General features: G+C 54.0%; 5 protein-coding genes across 5 annotated transcripts; 3 read left to right on the forward strand and 2 right to left on the reverse strand.

Moving 5' to 3' along the window:
• Positions 1–2,600: 2,600 nt before the first annotated feature.
• On the forward strand, positions 2,601–4,262 carry PLICBS_006618 (uncharacterized protein; the record flags this gene model as incomplete). Its single annotated transcript, XM_018327601.2, has 3 exons — positions 2,601–3,277; positions 3,334–3,443; positions 3,499–4,262. 3 exons carry the CDS (start codon positions 2,601–2,603, stop codon positions 4,260–4,262), a joined length of 1,551 nt encoding a protein of 516 aa, XP_018173784.2.
• A 1,480-nt stretch (positions 4,263–5,742) lies between these two features.
• Positions 5,743–6,645, reverse strand: PLICBS_006619 (uncharacterized protein; the record flags this gene model as incomplete). Its single annotated transcript, XM_018327603.2, has 2 exons — positions 5,743–6,573; positions 6,640–6,645. The coding sequence occupies 2 exons, from the start codon at positions 6,643–6,645 to the stop codon at positions 5,743–5,745; spliced, it is 837 nt and encodes a 278-aa protein (XP_018173786.2).
• Positions 6,646–6,899: 254 nt separating this feature from the next.
• On the reverse strand, positions 6,900–10,972 carry PLICBS_006620 (uncharacterized protein; the record flags this gene model as incomplete). Its single annotated transcript, XM_018327604.2, has 12 exons — positions 6,900–7,131; positions 7,190–7,663; positions 7,723–8,205; positions 8,259–8,400; positions 8,456–8,520; positions 8,585–8,635; positions 8,688–8,759; positions 8,823–8,943; positions 8,999–9,337; positions 9,389–9,551; positions 9,612–10,360; positions 10,735–10,972. The coding sequence occupies 12 exons, from the start codon at positions 10,970–10,972 to the stop codon at positions 6,900–6,902; spliced, it is 3,129 nt and encodes a 1,042-aa protein (XP_018173787.2).
• A 3,261-nt stretch (positions 10,973–14,233) lies between these two features.
• On the forward strand, positions 14,234–16,838 carry PLICBS_006621 (uncharacterized protein; the record flags this gene model as incomplete). Its single annotated transcript, XM_018327605.2, has 8 exons — positions 14,234–14,263; positions 14,322–14,699; positions 15,579–15,863; positions 15,932–16,095; positions 16,156–16,264; positions 16,327–16,368; positions 16,421–16,584; positions 16,640–16,838. The coding sequence occupies 8 exons, from the start codon at positions 14,234–14,236 to the stop codon at positions 16,836–16,838; spliced, it is 1,371 nt and encodes a 456-aa protein (XP_018173788.2).
• A 1,091-nt stretch (positions 16,839–17,929) lies between these two features.
• On the forward strand, positions 17,930–19,543 carry PLICBS_006622 (uncharacterized protein; the record flags this gene model as incomplete). The annotated part of the gene is made up of 4 exons (XM_065601008.1): positions 17,930–18,066; positions 18,137–18,964; positions 19,018–19,218; positions 19,282–19,543. The coding sequence occupies 4 exons, from the start codon at positions 17,930–17,932 to the stop codon at positions 19,541–19,543; spliced, it is 1,428 nt and encodes a 475-aa protein (XP_065457080.1).
• Positions 19,544–19,697: the final 154 nt, after the last annotated feature.

The following is a 19,697-nucleotide window of genomic DNA, read 5'->3' on the forward strand; positions in this document are numbered from 1 at the left end:
CTGGACTCGGGTACTTGGAGAGTTTTGGCACGCGGAATTGCCCCCAATCCCGCCAGCCGCAGCAGCTTGGCTGTCGCTTGGATACGGTAGCCGGGTCGGCCGGTTCGTCCATATTAATGCCTGCCTTGCCGAAAGGAGTAGTCGCCGTTGACTCACAGGGTCAACCACAGCCAGAATGCCAAGGCGACGTGTTTCTTGCGCAGTCTGCTCGCCTGAGGCGACCGCCGGTGGGCACAATCTATTGGCATCTAGACCCCAGCTCCGTGGCGCCTTTCTTTTAAGCATAAATGCTTGCTTACACCAGGCTGCGGCGGTGCGACTTTAGTGGTGCGATGTGGCGATTCCCCTCGCGCTGTTCATCGTCGCTCCCCGCTGACGCAAGGTAGATTGACCTCACTGTTCAAGCATTGGGGTTTTCAGTGAGAGCTGTAGCGATCAAATGCTTTCTGCGGCGAAATGGGCGATTCTGGCCAATTGAGGGTGTTCGCATAGGTATGACCGCTGACGGGCAACTAACTCCGTGTGCCTGCACGTACGACATCCGCGCAATCACAACGCATACTTCGCGACAGGCCGCTCCGAGGGCAGCACTATCACTTGCCGCACGTTAATAGTCAGAAGAGTCTGGAGCAGGGTCGGCCTTTGCAGCGCAAGTTTGAGAGAACTTCGCGGCCTCAATTTCCCATTTCGACCAGCAAGTTTGAGACTGGCGGTAGAGTCGCAAACCGGCAACATTGAAGACTCGCTGACACTTGTCGATGCACAGATCACAACGGAAAACAGAGAATGGCATGAACCATGGACAGGGTCCAGATGATCGTGTTCTCTGACGTGAATTGATGTCCGTGCGACTTCCCCATGGTGGGCTGGAGGATGTGGTCAATTCGACTGTTTGAGGGCGTGGCCTCGGCGCCTCGGCGCGTTCTCGTGACATAAAAGCCGCCCACAATTAGCTAACGATTGAGTGACCATGCCTGCATACAGAGGACAGATGAGCGTCGGTTTTCTCTAGCTCATTGTAATTGCCTTCATAGGAACTGTCATGGGCGTCTCTGCATACGTCATTGTATCACAAGTCCGGTGTCTCGGTGGAGAGCAGCGCACCGTCATTGCAAGTTCCAAAACGCTTGCTTCTCGGCAGGTGAGACGAATCGCCCGTCTTTTACCTAAAGCTGCGTCTGCCCATACCATCTCTATGGCGATACTACCGGTGGTCACGGGGCGCGACTTGCGATACCTATAAAGTTCCTCAAGGGCGCAGGCACAGGGGCGACACTGCCTTCCTTCCAAGGCATCCACGTCCATCCACTTCCCATTCCTACGGATCCCAAACTGCAGCAGCAGCAATGAAGGCTCAACTAGTCCTAGTCGCTCTGACGCTCCAGGGCGTGACGGCGTTGGAGCTCGTAGGCTCGCGCAAGCACAACACCACGCGCAGGTTTAGGAACAACGAACAGAGGCAGGCCTACATTGACGAACAAAACGCCAAGCCAATCGTAGGAGTAAGTTGAGTCCTTTCGCCACCACCCACCCGAAGACTGGCACCTGAACTCCTGTCTCAAAGAAATGCGACCATACGGATCAAGTATGCTACTATTCGAGGCTGTTCCTTAGCCTCGATAACCCCAACTATCTATCCCGTCCGACAATCCTTGAGATGTTCATGCACAGGTTGTGCGAAGAGGGCCCGATAAGAGTGAGTGTCCTTCTAGTTGATGCGAAGAATGGGCCACGAGTCATTTGCTGACGTTGGATGGTCTTTATCGCTAAAGTGCACTCCGACGATCGGTACGTGCACGGTTTCAGGGGACACGGGGTCCGGGCCATGGGCCAAGTGTCACTGAGAGTTTGTCGTCTGCGCGAACAAGTGGCGACTGGGCACTACAAAAGGGGGAGGTCCTCCGTACATTGGGCATTGATCTGGCCAGACTTCCATCAAGGCAACTTTGCCGTCGCTACTACGAACGAAAAATGCAGTGCCGAGTACTTCCACCTTGCTATTAATACCTTGTGATATCACAATGAACAGGCCAGAGCTGACGAGTGGACCTGTCTCGCTGGGAAGTGCTGTGGGATCGCCTGGTTTGCTTCAATTTGATCGAATCAACAACAGTAATGAGAGCAGCGTGCCTGACGCCCCGACGGCCCGACCCCAGCGGTCCGCTTTACTTGCCGGACCTGCCGGGCTCTTCATCAGGGCGGCAGTCCGATCGTCCCTCGCACACGGGCGCAGTCTGCTATACGTTCCCACTCTTCCAGCTGGTAGACCTTCAATGACCATGATTCTTGACGTCAGTTTGAGGCTGTTCTGGGGGAGAAGAGCCTGGATAATTTGAGCCTCAATTAGTGGTGGTCAGCGTGTTCTTTTTCTGGACCTCGTAGTCCGCTGTGACATGCCCCGGCACATCGCAACGGGCAACGATGTGCAGTCAGCTCAGCACTGCCTTCTGACGCGCTGTTGATCACCCCCTAGCCGCAACAACGGCTTCCTCTATGAGGAACTATCGCGCGAACTCACACCACTTATATAGCGACGGCCCGGATGTCTTCATGAACTGAGATGGCAACAGAGAAACGGCACTCCCATCATTCTTTGCAAAATGAAGATTGCTGCAACACTGACTTGTGTCGGAGCTGCGGCGCACGCCACCGTCATTGCCCCCAGAGACGCACATCCCATTCCCGTTCCCCCTTCCAAGCCCGGCGATGCCGTCGTCGTACCCAAAAACTTCGTGGGCTTCGGCATCGAGTCCGCTTTCCTCAACAACTTCGACAATGACTTTTCTGAGAATCTCGTTAGCGCCCTCGCCGCACGGATGAGCGCCCCGCCTGTGATGCGCATCGGCGGCACGAGCGGCGACTACTTCCTCTTCGACGCGCACCAGAAGGAGGACAAGGTGTGTTTCAAAGGCAAGTGCGACAGCCACGATGCCAGCTACCTCCTGGGGCCGAGCTTCTTCGACGGCTACAAGCGCTTCAAGGATGCAAAGTTCATCGTGCAGGCACCACTCGGCAATCCCATCAATGTCACCAACACCCTGGCGTTTGTGACGCGTGCGTGGGAGAATCTGGATGCCGGGAAGCGGGTGCAAGCCATCGCACTTGGAAATGAGGTCGAATTCATCTACAAAGCCGGCGCCAAGGCCTACGTCGATGCTGCCTTGAGCTTGCAGGAGAGCATTGTGAAGAAATTGGGTTTGCAAGGTGACGCGGCGAAGATCTTCGAGGCTGGGAACACAGCCAGTGGAACCGTCACTGGCAACAAACTATACCAAGTGTAAGTCCGATATCTACGCAGTAATAACATGGCAGTTTGACCTGACTGTGTTCTAGAAAGGAGATTCTCAACGCCAATATCAACAAGAATGGCCGAATCTCGACAACAGCAGAGCATTGGTACCAAATCTCGGGGGTGCATCCCTGGACGGACCACACCATGCAAAGTATGTCTGGCAACCACCGAAGAGTGTCCACCGAAGCACGTACTGACTCTGCCAGGCCAAATGATCAATCACACTGCCATCACGAAGCGCTTCGGCCCATACACCCCCAGCATCAAAGCCACCCACGATCGCAAGCTGGACTACGCCATCACCGAAGACTCGGCTGTTCTCGGCGGTGCTGAAATCCATTTCTCGGACGGCTTCGGCTACACGCTCTGGGCCGTCGACTTCAACCTCGCGGCCATGGCGCGGGGCGTGGCCCGTGTGACGAACCTGGCCGGGCGCCCAAACGCCAAACGTGTCTTTTGGACACCAGACAACACCGGCGGCAAGCCGAGCCCCGGCCCCCAAGTCCGGGCACCGTTTCCCGCAGCCATGTTCGTAGCCGACTTTGTCGGCAAGGGGGAACCCTCCGCGGTGAAGGAGATCAAGACAGGGGGCGACCTGACGAGCGCGTACGCCATGTACGACAACAAGTCGGGCAAGCTTCAGCGCGTCGCGCTCGTCAACATGAGGCTGTACAACGGGACGGCGAGTGCGAAAAGGGAGCGCATGACTTTCCAGGTCAATGTCGGCACCGGCGTCAAGGAAGTCAAGGTGAGGCGGCTGCGCGCCGACAAGGGCGTCGCGGCCATGGGGTACGACTTTGGCGGGCCGACCAGCAACGTCTCGTGGGCTGGTGAGCAGTGGAGCCACGGCGTGGACTTTGGTAAGGGACACTTTCGCAGCGGCAAGGTTGAAGAGAAGGTGGTCAAGGTCAAGAATGGTGTTGCCTCTGTAGTCGTCCCGGATAGCGAGGCCGTCATGTTGCTGGTTTAGGGAGGCGTCGCTCGCTGCTCCTGTATGTGCGCAAATATCCGACTAGACGATACCATAGAAGAAGACCACGAAGCCGACGCGTTATTAACTGCCATTTCTTCATTACGTCTTCCCACGGTTTGCTTTCGAGGCTAGTTACAAACTGAATCCTGCGACATGTAGGCAGCCGTCATGTCGATCGCATGCTGCAGTATTAAGGCGCAGATTTGCCTTAGCGGGTGCTGCGGTGTGGACACTGCACTGAACCGTGCGTGCTCGGCGCGCGTCTGACCCATGTGACATTCGCGCGAAATCGTTCTTGAAGGTTTCTGCAAGCCTCTGAAACTGAAAAATTGAAGTAACATATATAAGCCGACGAGCCTACACCGTTATTAACATTCGTAATGCTGAATTTAACAGCGTCGTGGGATATTGTCTGAGCAATGCCACCGCTCCACAAAGGGTCCTCACGGTGGCTGCGGAAGCCCGCCCTCTACTAGTACGGCAAATACTTATATAACGGAAACACAACTTGGACAATCGACAATATGGTGTATGTGTCTCGAATTTCGACAGCTTGTCGAAAGCAATGACCAAAGGGAACGGCCGTGACGAGCTCCATGTTGGCAAAGCGCGCAAGAGAACTCATAAAAGAGTCACGAACGAACCGCTTATCATCAAGCAGCCAGAGCACACAAACACTGCTTTGCGCCCAACCACCACATCAATAAGAGAGTTTATCACAAACGGCTACCGTTACACACGCGTCCAGCCAGCCATGATTCTACCTAGGGGACAGCACCCGAGCGCAGAGGGAGGGAATTCCCCCTACCCAGAATCAGGTGAATGCCCTACCGGCCCACCGCTCCCGGATCTGAACCCGGCGACAACTTTGCGAGACGCCGAACGCAAAGCTGGAGTCCGAGCGCAATTGATGCGCCCCCCGAACGAGCACAAGATTGAAGTTTGCTGGGTCAGCTCCCGAACAAGCCATGGAAGAAGTCTACAGGCAGAGCTACAGGCGAGGCTTCTATGCCCTAGTGTCGAGGTGCTCGACCCTCGCGACGCTGGAAGACCCATCATGCGCCTCATTCCGGGGGCAGTGCCCGACTCCGACACTCGCGAAACATGGAGCCACTTCCTCATCAGCCTCTCATTTAGGGACGCCTATTTGACCCAATGCATGTTCTCGCTGCTGCGCAAATGGCATGTTCGGTTCAGCTGTGTTACTCTTGCTCAGGCTCCCTACAGAGGTGAGTATCTGGCACTTTCCACGGGAACCAGGGCATTCACTCACCATAATCACAACAGCGACGGACACCGATCCCGGAAACGGTCTATACATTAGTGCTCCTCGAGGGAACCATTGAAGCTCGTCTATAGACATTGTCATCTAGAAGGAATCTACATAATAGGTATCTGTCGGCTCTACAACGCGCCGAAGCCTTTTGTCCGTGACCGTTTCGGTCACAGCCAGTACGCAGCGGGATAGGTCGCAGAGCTAGTTGTTGCTGGCGGGTTCAATTGACATGGCCCAGTCCGCGGCAGCAGTGGCATGTATTTGCGCCGTGTCGAACACTGGAAGCTCGCAGTCTGCCTCGTTCACCAATAGCCCAATCTCTGTACAGCCCAAGATGAGACACTCTGCGCCGGCCTTTGCGAGGTTCCTGATCACCTTGCTGTATGCTTCTCGCGACGCCTCGGCGATGATCCCATTGCAAAGCTCGGTATAGATAATTGAATGAACAATGGCGCGGTCCGATTCATCAGGGACGATGACCGTCAAGCCGTACCTTTGGGCCAGCCGTGTCATGTAAAACTCCTTCTCCATCGTGAAGCGCGTGCCCAATAGCCCAACGGAGCTAAACCCGCGTTGGAGTATTCGGTCGGCAGTCGGATCGACAATGTGAATGAGAGGCAATTGCGAGGCTGCCTCGATGCCGTCGCTAACAAAATGCATCGTGTTGGTGCACAGCACGATGGCGTCCGCGCCCGCGAGCTTCAGCTTGGCCGCTGCGTCGTTCAGGAGGTCGCCGGCCTCTTTCCATTTGTCGGCATGCTGCAGCGCTTCGATTTCGGCAAAGTCGAAGGAGAAGATGACGCATCGAGCAGAATGCAAGCCGCCTTGAACGTGGCGGACGCGGCGATTGATCTCCTGGTAGTATGTCGTCGTCGACTCCCAGCTCATGCCGCCGAGCAGGCCCAGTGTCTTCATGATGAGAGGCGCAAAGAAGTTGGCCTTGGCGCTTATATTCGTGGGATGTCGGACACAGAAAGGCAGTTCCGTGAACTGGTGTCGGCTCGATGGGCGGAGAAATCTGCTCTGCGGTCGCTGGCCGCGATGATCTGACACGAGCCCTGGCCCCTCCAAAGGAAGCCCCGCACTGCGCCCTTTGACGATCATGCTAGTGCTGGAGCCGAAGCTGTTCATGCCCTAACGGCGCTGTGGACGTTCGTATGCTCCGCTAACCTGCCCCTGAGCAGCGCCGAGATCCGGAAACTCTGCGCGACAGGTGTGTTGTGAGCTGCGGATAGCTCGTCTCTGGGCTATTTGCGGCAGCTAACAGGTCACTGTAGGGATCAAAACCCAGGCGTTGTATCGTATCCCGCTCAATTACTGTGTGAGAAACCCTTACTGCGAACACTAGGCCACCATGCTCAGGTTCGTTTCCTCGTCTTGTCCGCTCTATACAATGCAGCAAACTTCGTTTCCTTGTCGGCCAGAAGCGCGATCGGATTCCCCTGCTCAACCAGCCTGCCCTTGTCCAGAACCAGAACCCAGTCAAAGTCGAGCAGACTTTCCAAGCGATGCGCGATCATGATGATCGTACAATTCTTGAAGGCGGACCTAACAATCTCCTGGATTTTGGCATCTGTTTGGCTGTCCACGCTGTGGCGATTGTCAGTCTCCGCTCGTGTTTTAAGACGGCACGGCGCCCGACACGTACCTGCTCGTGGGCTCGTCAAGAATGAGGACAGAGCTTCGGCTCAAGAGAGCTCTGGCCAAGCAGAAGAGCTGCTTCTGGCCATGGGACAAGAATGATGCAGTCATTTTCTCATTCAGGGGCGCAGCAGCTCCGTTGGCGCTGCCCAGAATGACCGTCCACAATCCTACCCTGCTCAATACTTCGACGATCTCATCATCCGTGTGGACTCCCAGAGGGTCCGCATTGAATCGTATTGTTTCTGTGAAGAGAAACGGCTCTTGGGTTAGACAGTTTACGCTCCGTCGAATTGCGTTTCGTGGCACGTTAGTAATGTCTTTGCCGTCGAGGACAATGCGACCGTCGGAGATGTCTACCATTCGAAGAATGGCTTGGATGAGCGAACTTTTGCCGCTTCCGCTTCTACCACAGAGACCAAGCTTTGTGCCATGGCTCACGGAGAATGACACGTCCCGTAGAATTGGGCCCGCAAGCTCGCTGCAAAACAAATAATGTCAGCTGCTTATATGGGCGATCACTGCATTGTGCAAACTCACTCGTACTGAATTGTGAGATCTTGTACTTGTACCGAGCCTCGAGCTGGCCAGCCATTGAGCGCCTCATCGATCTCTAATGGTGAGTGTTCTGAAGGCGTAGTCTCCGAGAAGGCCTTGACTCGTGACACTGCGCCGAGAGAGGTCTCCAGCGTCGACCACTGGAGCACAATGTTCTTTAGGTTTATACCAAGGTACATCATGTTGACGAGCGCGATGCCTAGAAGTGATGGATCAATGGTACCTTTGCTTCGTAACAACACGGCGAGGGTAACCAGCATCACGATAAGAACCGCCACAACTAGATCCAGTACGAGGGTGAGCCATCTCTGAATGCAGCTCAGGAGATACGATGGCTTCTGAGCGCTGTCCAGGAGTAATGCTGTTTTGCCCGCGTACTGCGAAGCCCACCCGAAGGCGCGAATCGTGGAGAGCCCACTCATTGTCTCGAGAAAGTGAGAGTATAATGGAGCTTTCTGCTCAATGCTGCGATAGGCGTCAGCAAACGTCGAGGGCGATCGGCGCTGGAGAGCACTGACTCCAAAAGTCGTAGCTGTTTCGATGTCCTGACATAGAAGCGCTGGACTATCACGAGCGTTGCCGCAATGAATGGGACGGAGATCGCGATCCAGGGTACAGCAGCCACTGCCAGGCCAAGAGTGCCGACACTACTGGCGCTTTCTAGCTTGCAGTAAGCTCAAGGAAGTGGTATCGTGTCACAAATTGGATCACTTACGAAACAGGAAGATGACAAGAGAGACTGGCAGAGCAATGTCGATGAAACGCATGTCTTGACTGAACCTGGGAAAGGCGTCAGCTTGAGTGCCCCGTCGCGAACATAGATTGAGAAGAATGCAGATAGTACCGATTTACCAGCGAGCCAGTCTCGATGATAGAAAGAAAGTTCATAGGAGCTCTGCAAAAGAGTCAGCGCGTTAGTTCAGTGACTGCTTGCCTTGCCAGCTTACTCCATGACTGCTTTGAGAACTCTCGAGTGTAATACTCGCCCGCTGGTAGGGCCAATGTAGAGGACGAAATGGCTGTGTCAAAGTCAGCACGAACGTATCCTTGTACTGGACGTAGCAGGAGACAGGCGAGCAGACCATATTGCCAATGTAATGAGAGTGGCTTCCAACACAGCCAGACATGTGTATATCGTCAGCCAGTAAGCCAAGTCATTAGGTTCATGTCCTCGACCGTTTCCCCACCACGTCACCCACACGGCTGTTGGGATGTGTTAGCATCGATGCTCTCATACGCAAAACTCGCTGAGACTTACCCCTGAAGGTCGAGGAGAAACCAGTTGATCCGGTAAGAAAGACAGCGACTGCCATGCTAAGCGGTCCGATGGTGGCAAAATAGTACTTGAACGTGTTGCGGTCGCTGGACGGTGCCTGTTCTTGCACCGCTCGTTTCCGCGATTCGAACTCGCCGACCGGATCTCTGACTGCTTCCTGCCCATCAACTGTTTCCTCCATGTTCTCGTCGTCCTCTGTCGCCATTCGCATTGAAGCTATATGCTGAGAGCTTTTTTGGAGCTTCGAAAAGTGCCCGTGCTCGAGGATTCGGCCATCTGTTCCCAGTACTATGATCTCATCGGCTTCCGGTAGAACGTGAACTTTCAGCAAGAGTTAGCTTAGGGATCATTGCTGGATGTGGAGTGTCCTACCAGCATGTGTCGCCAGGAGAATCTGTGTTCCAGTACGTCGCAGGATGCCCCTTTGACTGAAGACTCGATCAAACACTGTCCTCTCCGTGATCTTGTCCAGGCCACTGAAGACGTCGTCAAAAATTGCAACAGGCTTGCGAGCATATACAGCTCGGGCTATAGCCTGAGGGAAGACGGCCTGTCAACTCCTTTCCGTCTGCACTGAGGACCTAGATCAGCTTACGATTCTCTGCTTCTGGCCTCCACTGAGCTTCACACCACTGTCACCAACAACGGTAATTTCGCCGTCGGGTAGTCGTGAGAAATCAGTTCGTAGATCACAGGCGTCCACGACTGCATTGAACCACCGGCCCTCATCCTGAAATCTCGACTCGCCAATGATGTTGTCGCGAAGCGTAGCGTTTGTAATCCAGGGCGTCTGGTCACAGAAAGCGACATTCGGAGACGAGAGAATCACATTGCCCGTCCTATGACTTGTCTCTCCCAAAATGCCCTTCAAGAGGGTAGACTTGCCGCAGCCGACTGGGCCGGTAATTATGGTAAGCGAGCCTGAGGCAGCTGATGGAACACTCAGATTGATGTCGGACAGAACCTTCTTGTGGTCCCAGTAGAAGCTGCCTGCTTCGATGGCCATTGGGGTCCGTTTATTGGGCGCTCGGGCGAAATTTTTGAGGTTGATTCCGTCGGGGTCGATCGAGTCCGGCGTGGACGCTGTGTGAGAGGACTGGAGCAACCGACGATCGGTCCTCTCATCAAGGGACAGGAAATCCTCCACCCTTTTGAAGCACCCTATAGCTGAAAATGCCTGCGGTACACTCATGAGAAGCTCTTGCAAGGGATCTATGAGAACGTTCAAGATGGACAATGCGGCAATAGCTTGTGCGGCCGAGAAGGACTGATTCCCGCTGACCTTGGCAGCAATGGCGTAAGCTCCAAAGGTCAGAGCTTGTGTCATACTCTCCACGCCGTTTGCTAGTTGTAGAGAGCCTGTCAGTAGCGGTAGGAATCGGATACAGTAAGCTGCCATTGCCACTATGAGTTGCCTTACATATCATGCTGCCAAGAGTTGTGGCTCTTCTGTAGTGTTTTCCGGCACGGATGTCATCCAGTCGCTTCGTCTCTATTACTTTAGTAAAATGTTCAGAGTAACCTAACATTTTGACGGATTTCATCGAGGTTAGGACTTCAGAAGTAAAATTGATTCGGTCCTGTGTCGCCTGTTGGTACTGCGTCTGGCGGGACACGATCATCCTTCCGACAACCCCTGAGGAAGCCAGCGAGACTAAAGATGGTGATACCTGTGTGAGCGACTGAGAGAGCCCAGAAGCCTTGTGATAGAAGCTCACCGAGTGCCAAGACGACGGGTGCGACACAGACGGCTCCCAGTTGGTCCGAGAGCATCCAGATGCTGATCGCCACGGTGACCGTATTGGCCCACGACTCGACAAGCAGGAAGTGCAATTTCTCTGAAAGAGTCTCGACATCATTACCCATGAGAGCAATGGCAGACGAATCTTTGACATCATTGGCTGGTAGGAGGAGCAATTTGCGGTAGATGAGAGTGATAGTGCCGCCTCGAACCATGGCGCCGATCCGAGCGGTAAGATGCTCGTACCACGCTTTAAGGACCTAACTTGATTAACTTAACACTGTATGACTGCCAGGTTACGTAGAGAGACTGACTGCAGATCCGATGTAAACGAATGCAAAGGCTCCTATAAGGCCATAGCCGAGATTCATGTTCGACGGGGTTGGCGGCATCGACAGGAAGCGCAAGGCGCTCGTGATGAGAAAAGGCTGAGAAATGGTCAAAGCGACGATTACAAGACGTGGTAGTGCGATGCCAAGTAGTTCCCATTTCAGAATCACGATTGTTTGGAGAAATAACGACCGTCGTCTGGTCTGTTTGTTCGCTGCTAATTGATGCGGATTAGCTGCAGGACGAATCGTGAAGCGTTGACTGCGTACCGACGCACCTTTGGACCATCCAGATTCGAATCGGTTCAGTAAAGCCTCTGAAGACAGCTTCTCGTAAATAGCTGGCAAGCTATTGCTCGTGAGGACAGTAGCCCAGCCAGAAACAAGCAGGGAGTTTAGCCAGACAAACAGTCCCCTATTGAAGGGGCCACTGGTACTCTCATGAGAAGGTGCAGGTCCTATGAGAATTGTGCGCTTGTTCACGTTCTCTAAGATGAGAAGAGTGGTCTTCAGCGCTAGCGACGCTGAGAGCAGTGAGGCGAACGGGATGTTGCTGGACATGAGCCATTGAGTCCGCGCCCGCGCGACATCAAATAACACAGATGTGAACAAGTACGCCGAAAGAAGAAATGATGGGCGAATCGTCTTGGCATGTTCAATGTCGCAAAGAACCACGATGAGAAACGCGGCGACGAAGTTGAGAGCAGCGGCCGCCAAAGAAAGTGTCTTCTTGGCATCAGCCAGCGCGACGGTGATCAGCTGGCCTAACTGCAGACCCAGAAAGAGGCATGCAGTCACCTAATACTTGGTCAACGACCTCAGACGCCACCAGGGAATAAGACATCGACACGTACTAGCTTCGGTGTGTACGTTGCGCGTCGCCGAGTTTTGTCTCCCCGCCGGATTAGGTACACAGCTCGTGGTGAAGCTATCAGGAGCAGAGCTACAGCCGGCACGATGGCAAGGATGCTATCCTCAAATGTGACTACACGCTTTAGTATTGAGTTGCATCGGGCGGATCATGATCGGTAATACCAGTGAAGTCGAAACCACCGCGGCACCCCTCTGTCCACACCACAGGCCCGAACAAGCCATCCCCGCACTCCGATGAATTGGTCTCGGGCCTCGCGTCAGGCATCTTCTGAGGGCGCCGCGTTTGCGCAAAGAAGACGGCGTGCGGCACAGCACCTTGGTGCGATCGAGAATACTTGATGTGACGTCTGATCGCGATGGAGTACCAGAGCCTGGCAGGAGGTCGACCGTGCAGCGCTCTTGTACTCCGAACTTATTCAGGCTGATGTACCCGACCAGCTGAACACGAGAAACGCGACACCTCCAAACTAGGCAGGTGCCTGCGTTTCCCGCTTCAACGGCACAGATTGTCCATTGTGGCGCCTCGAGTTCCAAGATCTGGCACTGGTAGAAGCGGACCTCTGAAGGCGCTACTAAGGTGCAACAGCCCCCACTCCATTGTAAAGACGGGTTACTCTTAAATAGAGAACTACTCTTGGATACACTACTCTCGTCATTTAGGCACTATCTCAATGGGAAGTATCGATGGTATAGTGTCACACCTGGTATGCGAGGCTCGCTTCACATGATCTCCTTAGTGAAGCATCTGGTGGACACGTGCACGAAGCATCCCACAGCCGTTGTGAGGAGAGCCATCACTGACACGGAGAAGCTGGCCTCTACTTCGGGCTGCCTTGTGGCGCAACGGCCTATAGGCGCGGAAACCGGCCGAGTATCGTTTAGTGGCCTGACAAGGTAGAGAATCCTCCCGTGTCCACCGGTACGATCGGTGAGAGGCGGCAACGACGACGCATCGTCCCTTGAAAGCACGTCCGCTCGGCACACGGAGTTGAGTACAAACACTAGACATTTGCGCCACGACTTATGCAAAGGGCATTTGTTGATGCAAATTGATACACAATGCAATGTCGCTTAAATGCTAGTCTCTGAGACGTTCAACAGTTCCAGCAGTTGTTAAATGACTAGAAGTGACTCGCGAGAGCCTGACTGGTCTTCCGCAAGAACACAAAGTGGGTAGTTGCAGAGCCCACCGCCCAGCAGCGGCTCAGTACCCGTGAATATCGCCGGAAACCAGGACATTAAGTCAGTGTTGATCGGGACGTGCATGTGCTTCTGTTTGGCCGCTCAGTATGATTCCAAAGAAGATTCTTGGCAGTCAGCAGAGGCCCGGACGTGAATCGGGGATTCCTTAACACATCGAGATGATCGACAGCGCTGAGATGGAGGAATACGAGGTGGGTAGTTTTGACTACCTAGTATTCAGAACTCAACTGATGAGCTTCGGGGATGAGGTCCAAGAGTATCAAATCCGTTGCTGGCTGGGTGATCATGACTGTTTGTGCGCGCACCAATGGCTTCAATGATGATCGGGACAAAATTCTGAGGAGAATTACATCATGGACTTGCGATTGAAGTCATAAAGGCTATATAAATGGTAGAGAGGTCCATCATTTTCTGGACCAAGTTATCAAACCCACCCAGCAGCCTTTTGGACATTGTTCAGTCATACTATTAAGCCAAAGAACTACACCCAAAACTCTAGAGCCATGCATATCTTGCAGACCCTTTCGTTCGCGGCGAGCGTCAGTGCTGCCGTTGGTGTTCGTCGCCAGGACCAGCCAGGCGTTCTGTGTGACGGCTCGAGGTTCCCAGATGTCGATGCATGTAAGTACAAGCCTTAGACTCGTATGAACGTACTTGCTACGCATTTGAGTGGAGTTGTACTCCGGATGAATCTGTTCTGACCACTCTCGGCCAGGCGAATTGCTTGTTGCGGGGCTGGGCTGGACGTCGAATCCAAGCGGCACCACATCAATCCCTGATGGCTCGGACTGCCTCACCGTCAATGACCGTCAACATACAGCCAACTGCCAGATTGTTGTTTGCAATCGTGTAGCCGGCTCGCCACCCATCTCTAACTCGGTCGCCAATGACAACTACAATGCTGTTTCAGACAAGTGTATTATCGGTCAGGAGGCCGGTGGTGCGTCGAACACAGCAGACGGACGGTACCAGGTCCAGGCATGGAATGACCCTCTTTACAACCCTCCCGACAAATCTACGCGCAGCTTAGGTTTGGAGATGCACGGAATTACATGGGCTGAGCTTGCAGAAATGCAGAATGCAAAGAGACAGCAATCTGGTGTACGTCTGTTCTCCTTCTATTCTGGCCTTCCGAGCTAATAGCCCTGGCGTTTCATAGGACAACAGCGCCACGCTCAGTGTAGTTACCAACAATGTCGAGGCGCCCAATTCCCGCCAGCAGGTGACCGGCCGGCTTCCCGCAGGGAGTTCTTATACCACCACGGAAACAGACACCAAGACGGTAGGCATTCAGTCCTCGTTTGGTCTGGAAGCCGGCTTCTTCGACTTGTTCACCGCCAGCGCCAGCCTTACCGTGTCCACCGACTACAGCGTGAGCAGTGCTACCGGCATCACTATCCTGATCCAATGCAAAGACGGACAGCAGGGTGTTCTCTATTGGTCACCTCTGTTTGACCGCTTCCAAGGGAACTTCAATCCGAGTGGTGATGCATATGACGTCTACATTCCGATGTCTGAGTCGGCCGGTAGTTATGATGTGGAGTGCCTTGGTTGATGCCTCAATGATGCTGGCGGCTGGGCGAGGTTCCAGAATCCACTGCGCCACTAGTGGTGCACCTGTCCCTATCCTGAAAGTCAAATTGCCGGCACCGTGAAGGGGCCCATGTTCCATTAGTTAGTATGCTCTAAATGTTCTTTCAATCCAAGCTCGACGAAGTTTATTGATATGTTGCGAGAATAATGCACCTATGGCTGTGCATCTCGACTGGAGTCGACGACGGGTGGCATCGATGACCAGCAGAGCTGGACAACAGAGCCGTGTGGCGCCACCATCGCATCTGGAGTCCTGAGTCCTGGACCCCGAGTCCCGCTGTCCCAAAAGGTGCCGGGGCAGCCTGTACCTGCAGCAGTGCAGTCTGTTGTGCGACACTGGGCCTGCATTTTGGCGGGCGGACAGGATCTGGTCCGGCAGTAATGTAACAGGTAATTATGATGTAGTTGGCGTCAAATGCCCGGTTCTGGGCTGATTCCACATCATGCCAATGCTTGTTCGATCGGCCGTGCCATCTGAGCGAATCTTACTCTGTACGGCCGTTTACGAAACTAGTGTCATGTTCGCTGTGCCCTAAAGCGCTCGACAATCGGCTGGCTATCCGCCTGTTCAATGGCGGCGATCCCTGCCGCCCGCTAGGTCTGACATAATATCTGCTTCACTCTTTGCCGCCCGACTTGCATCAATTCGGCATATTTATTGAGGGTGTTGACTTCTATCCCCTCCCCCAAGTCCCTGACTAACGTCCCCACCCGTTACACCAGCCGACCCGACCCATCGTGAGGCTTGCTCGGTGATGTGATGGCGCCTCGAAATGTTCTCGTCGTGGGCGCCACTGGGAAGCAGGGTCGCTCCCTAATCCAGGCACTCCTGAGCCCTCGTGCCGCCACTGATATCCCTACCGACCTGCAGTATCACGTTTTGGCTCTTACCCGCAATGCTGCATCTGGGCCGGCGCGCGCGCTGCTTGAAGCTGAGCATGAGCATGCGCACAGTATCACCTTGGTTGAAGGCAATCTGAACGATATAGAAAGCATTCGGAGAATCTTCGAGGACGCGAGAGACAGCGGGAAGATCTGGGGCGTGTTCACGGTGCTTGCGTACCCTGGGCTGGGAGCAAGTGCCGACAATGAGGAGCAGCAAGGCAGGGTAAGTACCCATTCTATTCCCGCTTGTTCCGTCACAACTCACGAGACACGAACGTTACGAGTCTGCAGAGGATGGCAGAGATCGCTCTGGAGTTCCATGTTGAGGCATACGTTTACTCGACGGCCATCCAGGCTGGATTGGGTGAAGACAAATCGCTTGATCTTTCTCACAAAGCCAAATATCGGGTGGAGCAGTACTGCAGGGAGCTAGGCTCTAAGGGCCTGAATTGGGTGTAAGTAGTTTGTCCTGCCGCGAGGAGATGCCTGTCCAAGACTGACACGCCGCACATCAGAATCCTCAGGCCAGGGTTCTTCATGGAGAACTTTGAAGGCCTTCTCGGCGCCGTAGCAAGCACTATGTTCGACAAGTGTCTTCCTCCCGACACGACCATTCCCGTTATTGTATGTCTATGCCTCCTCGGAACCGGCCCACCATGAACTATGAGCACTGATTCGAACCGCAGGCTTCAGCAGATGTTGGAAGCGTTGCAGCAGCAGTGTTCAGGGTACTCTACCTTCCAATGTCGTCCCCCTTCCTTGAGTAACCCTTGACTGCAGAACCATACTCGCTTCACACGTAAAACACTTTCTCTCACATCCGGCGCGATGACCATGGGGGAAATCAAGGAAGACTACGCTAAGGCCATGGAGAAACCAATGCCGTCTGTCCCCGGAGCAGCTGTAAAGGCCCTGGCAAACATCAACAGCGGTGCGCGAGACATGTAAGTATTTGGCTGGTTCTTCCTGTAGTATTGTTACCAGACTTATGGATATCAGACTCAAGGAGTCACTCCTGAACCATGAACTACGGGCTAGCGGGGAATATCCCGACTTTGATGAGGAAGTGGCGCTGGCTCGATCCGCCGCCAGACTTCAAACTTACTACGAATGGAAACTGCAAACTAAGAAGGAGGCCACTGGCTTGGGGAGGTGGAACAAGGTATCTATCGTGAAACTTCTTACTGGCCGATCTTGATCCGTCAGTGAGACTGAGTGATGTCTGTTTTGAGCTACGCGGGCCAGAAGCAAGGTCTATGGAATGCGGCGGCTGCATTTCGCATCGGTGCCCTAGAGCCCACGGATGGGCTTAAGGGACGAGACTTCAGATGGTAGAAGACGGCGAGTTCGATGACAGCATTATCAGCACTCGAAAAGTCTCTGGATGTTGGACGCATCAAGTTCTCAGGGCTCAAAGTCTATATATGACGAAGGCGCTGCAAAGTTTGCCGACAAAGCAGCGCTACAGTCCATGTGCTCCAACTAAGTGGCGCTAGGCCAAGTGGAACGCAAAAGGATGACTACCATCACGCATCTAAGACGGTGGCGTCGTGTGTTTGACGCACTCTGCCAGGGCCGTGTATCATTGGGACGTACAGGAACGGGCAGGTCACTGGGTCCAGTGGAGATGGCGCCGAGTGCCGACGGAACGAATACATGTAATTCGTGGTAGTGCCATGGCTTCCAAGATAGCATGTTCACGATGAGGAATCTCAAAGGTGCATGCGTGCTGTCCTCTCTCATTCGCCCCGGTGCCACGACTGTCGACACACCGCTGCAAAAGCCATCTGGTGGATGCCATCGGCCCCAAAGTCTCGTCTCCGCGACAGCACATGAGGTCCCAAGATATACCACAGTCCTGCGTGCCCGAGTCCGCTTCTCATCTGTGGATTTTCCTACTACAGCTAGCCGGAGGCTGGCGAGCGCAGCTGGCGGTTTCATGATTCTTTGGGTGTCGAGTGGGCAAGCAGCGCCCGTGATTACCGTGTACACTAATAAGTCTACTGCACGTAGAGGCAAATGGTAACTCCTTAACCCATCAACCTATCATCGTCACCATTTAAGCTTCGAACCTAAGCTAGCTGAGAATTTACTTGATATGAATCCTACTGATGCACCAAGGAAGGACGGTGCTAGGGATGTTGACACATCGCATTACTGGCAGACCCAGGCTTCTATTTAAGCAGGTCAACGTCTCCCACGCACAGTCTGTTCTGGGTCCAATACGTTCTCTCTTTCGCACAATCCCAGTGACTTGGTGTCGATAACGCGGACACCGATACTCACGCCATGATGCTGTTTAGGGAGTCACTCATTGCTCTGCTGGTCGCGTGCCTTGCCGATTTCACATTGGCGGGAGGGAGAGCACTGGAAAAATGGAATCTGACGGATCCTAAGCAGATGCTAAATGTGGTTGATTACCATGAGTATGCCCTTTCGTACGCTTATTCTGCACTTGCATGTGCGCATCCGAAATTTGGCGTTGACCTCGTACAGGACAAAACGTTGGATAGGAGACTTCGGCAAGATCGCCGAACGCCATGACGGCAATCGTGCCTTTGGAACCCCCGGTTCCGAGGCCTCCATGGATCTCATTCTCGGGCAATTGCAGCCGTATAAGCTAGTGCTCGATATGAGCATTCGGAAATTTTCACACCCCTTCGAGTGGACCAACGAAATTAGCCTCAGCACCGTAACCGCCCAGTATGATGAAGTTGAGTCGCTCAGGTTCAACTCTGCCACGCCGCCCGATGGCGTCTTCGGACGGCTCATCGATCCCCTACAGAAGCACGTTGGTGGTTCCTTGTGCACACCAGACCAATGGGAAGCGGCCAACGTCAATGCCACAGGCAACATTCTCCTCATGGACCGAGGCGGCTGCGCTATGGCCAAGAAGCTTGAACTCGCCACAAAGCATGGCGCTCGGGCGGTCATTTTCTACCAGGATACTTCTGAGGGCATTTCCACCGGTGATGCAGTCAATTCGGCACAGGACATCGGAAAGGTGGTGCCAGCCGGCATCACGACCAGGGAAAATGGCCTCAAGTGGATCGAGTCGCTCAAAACGGGTCAGGCTATGACAGCGACCCTTGCAGTCAACACCACCGTCCAGGACCGAACGGTCCTCAACATTATCGCTGAGACCAAGCAAGGTGATCCCAACAAGGTCATCATGCTTGGAGCGCACCTGGACTCCTTTCCCGGTGGTCCGGGCCTGGATGATAATGCTTCTGGCGCAGCTGCAGTGCTACAGATCCTGCATTGTTTTGCCCAACACCAGAATATCACAAATAAGGTGCGATTTGCGTGGTGGGGGGCTGGAAAGTAAGCATCGTATCTCTCAATTGTCAATCGGCGTTTTTCTTACAACAGAATAGGGCTGGCCAAGCCGGCTCTCGTCACTACGTATCACAGCTGAGCGACGAGGAAGCGAGGAAAATCGCATTCTACTTCAACTTCGATCAGATGGCAACCCCCCACCCGAACTATACGGTCCATGCGAACAACGACGCCGACCTTTACGGCGCGACTGTGCTCTTCGAGCAGCTGCAGGAGCAGGGAGTCGTTCCTCAAGTGTCGTATGTCTTGCATCTCGAAAACTGACGCGCAGGAGGCTCTTTGTAGCTAACAGTGAGCTGTAGCAACTTCACCACCGTGTCCGACCACATCGGCTTCGTCGAGCGCGGCATACCCACCTGCGGGATATCTACGGGCAACACTGCAGGTCGTGACGATTTGCCGCTCCACGTGTCGGATAACTGGGGAAATGTCGAACGGAGCACGCTCAAGCGATCCATCAGGGCGGCAGCGGTAGCTGTGGCCCAGTTGGTGTTGAGCAAGGGCCCCATCCCCCGACCTGATGCATTTCACTTCAACACAACCCGCATGAGCAACTACATGTAGCCCATGCCAGATCCTGGTGTCATAATTGGCCTGTCCTGCGAACCATGCAGAGCAGGATGGACCCCTGGTACTCGAAGCACCATTGTGGCTTGTACGAGGTTGACACTCGCAAGTTTTACAGTTTATGTCTTTAAAGTTCAGTTTCTAAGTCCCA

The sequence above is a fragment of the Purpureocillium lilacinum genome (genome assembly GCF_023168085.1).
Source record: "Purpureocillium lilacinum CBS 284.36 DNA, scaffold_5, whole genome shotgun sequence".
In the NCBI taxonomy this organism is placed as follows: domain Eukaryota; kingdom Fungi; phylum Ascomycota; class Sordariomycetes; order Hypocreales; family Ophiocordycipitaceae; genus Purpureocillium; species Purpureocillium lilacinum.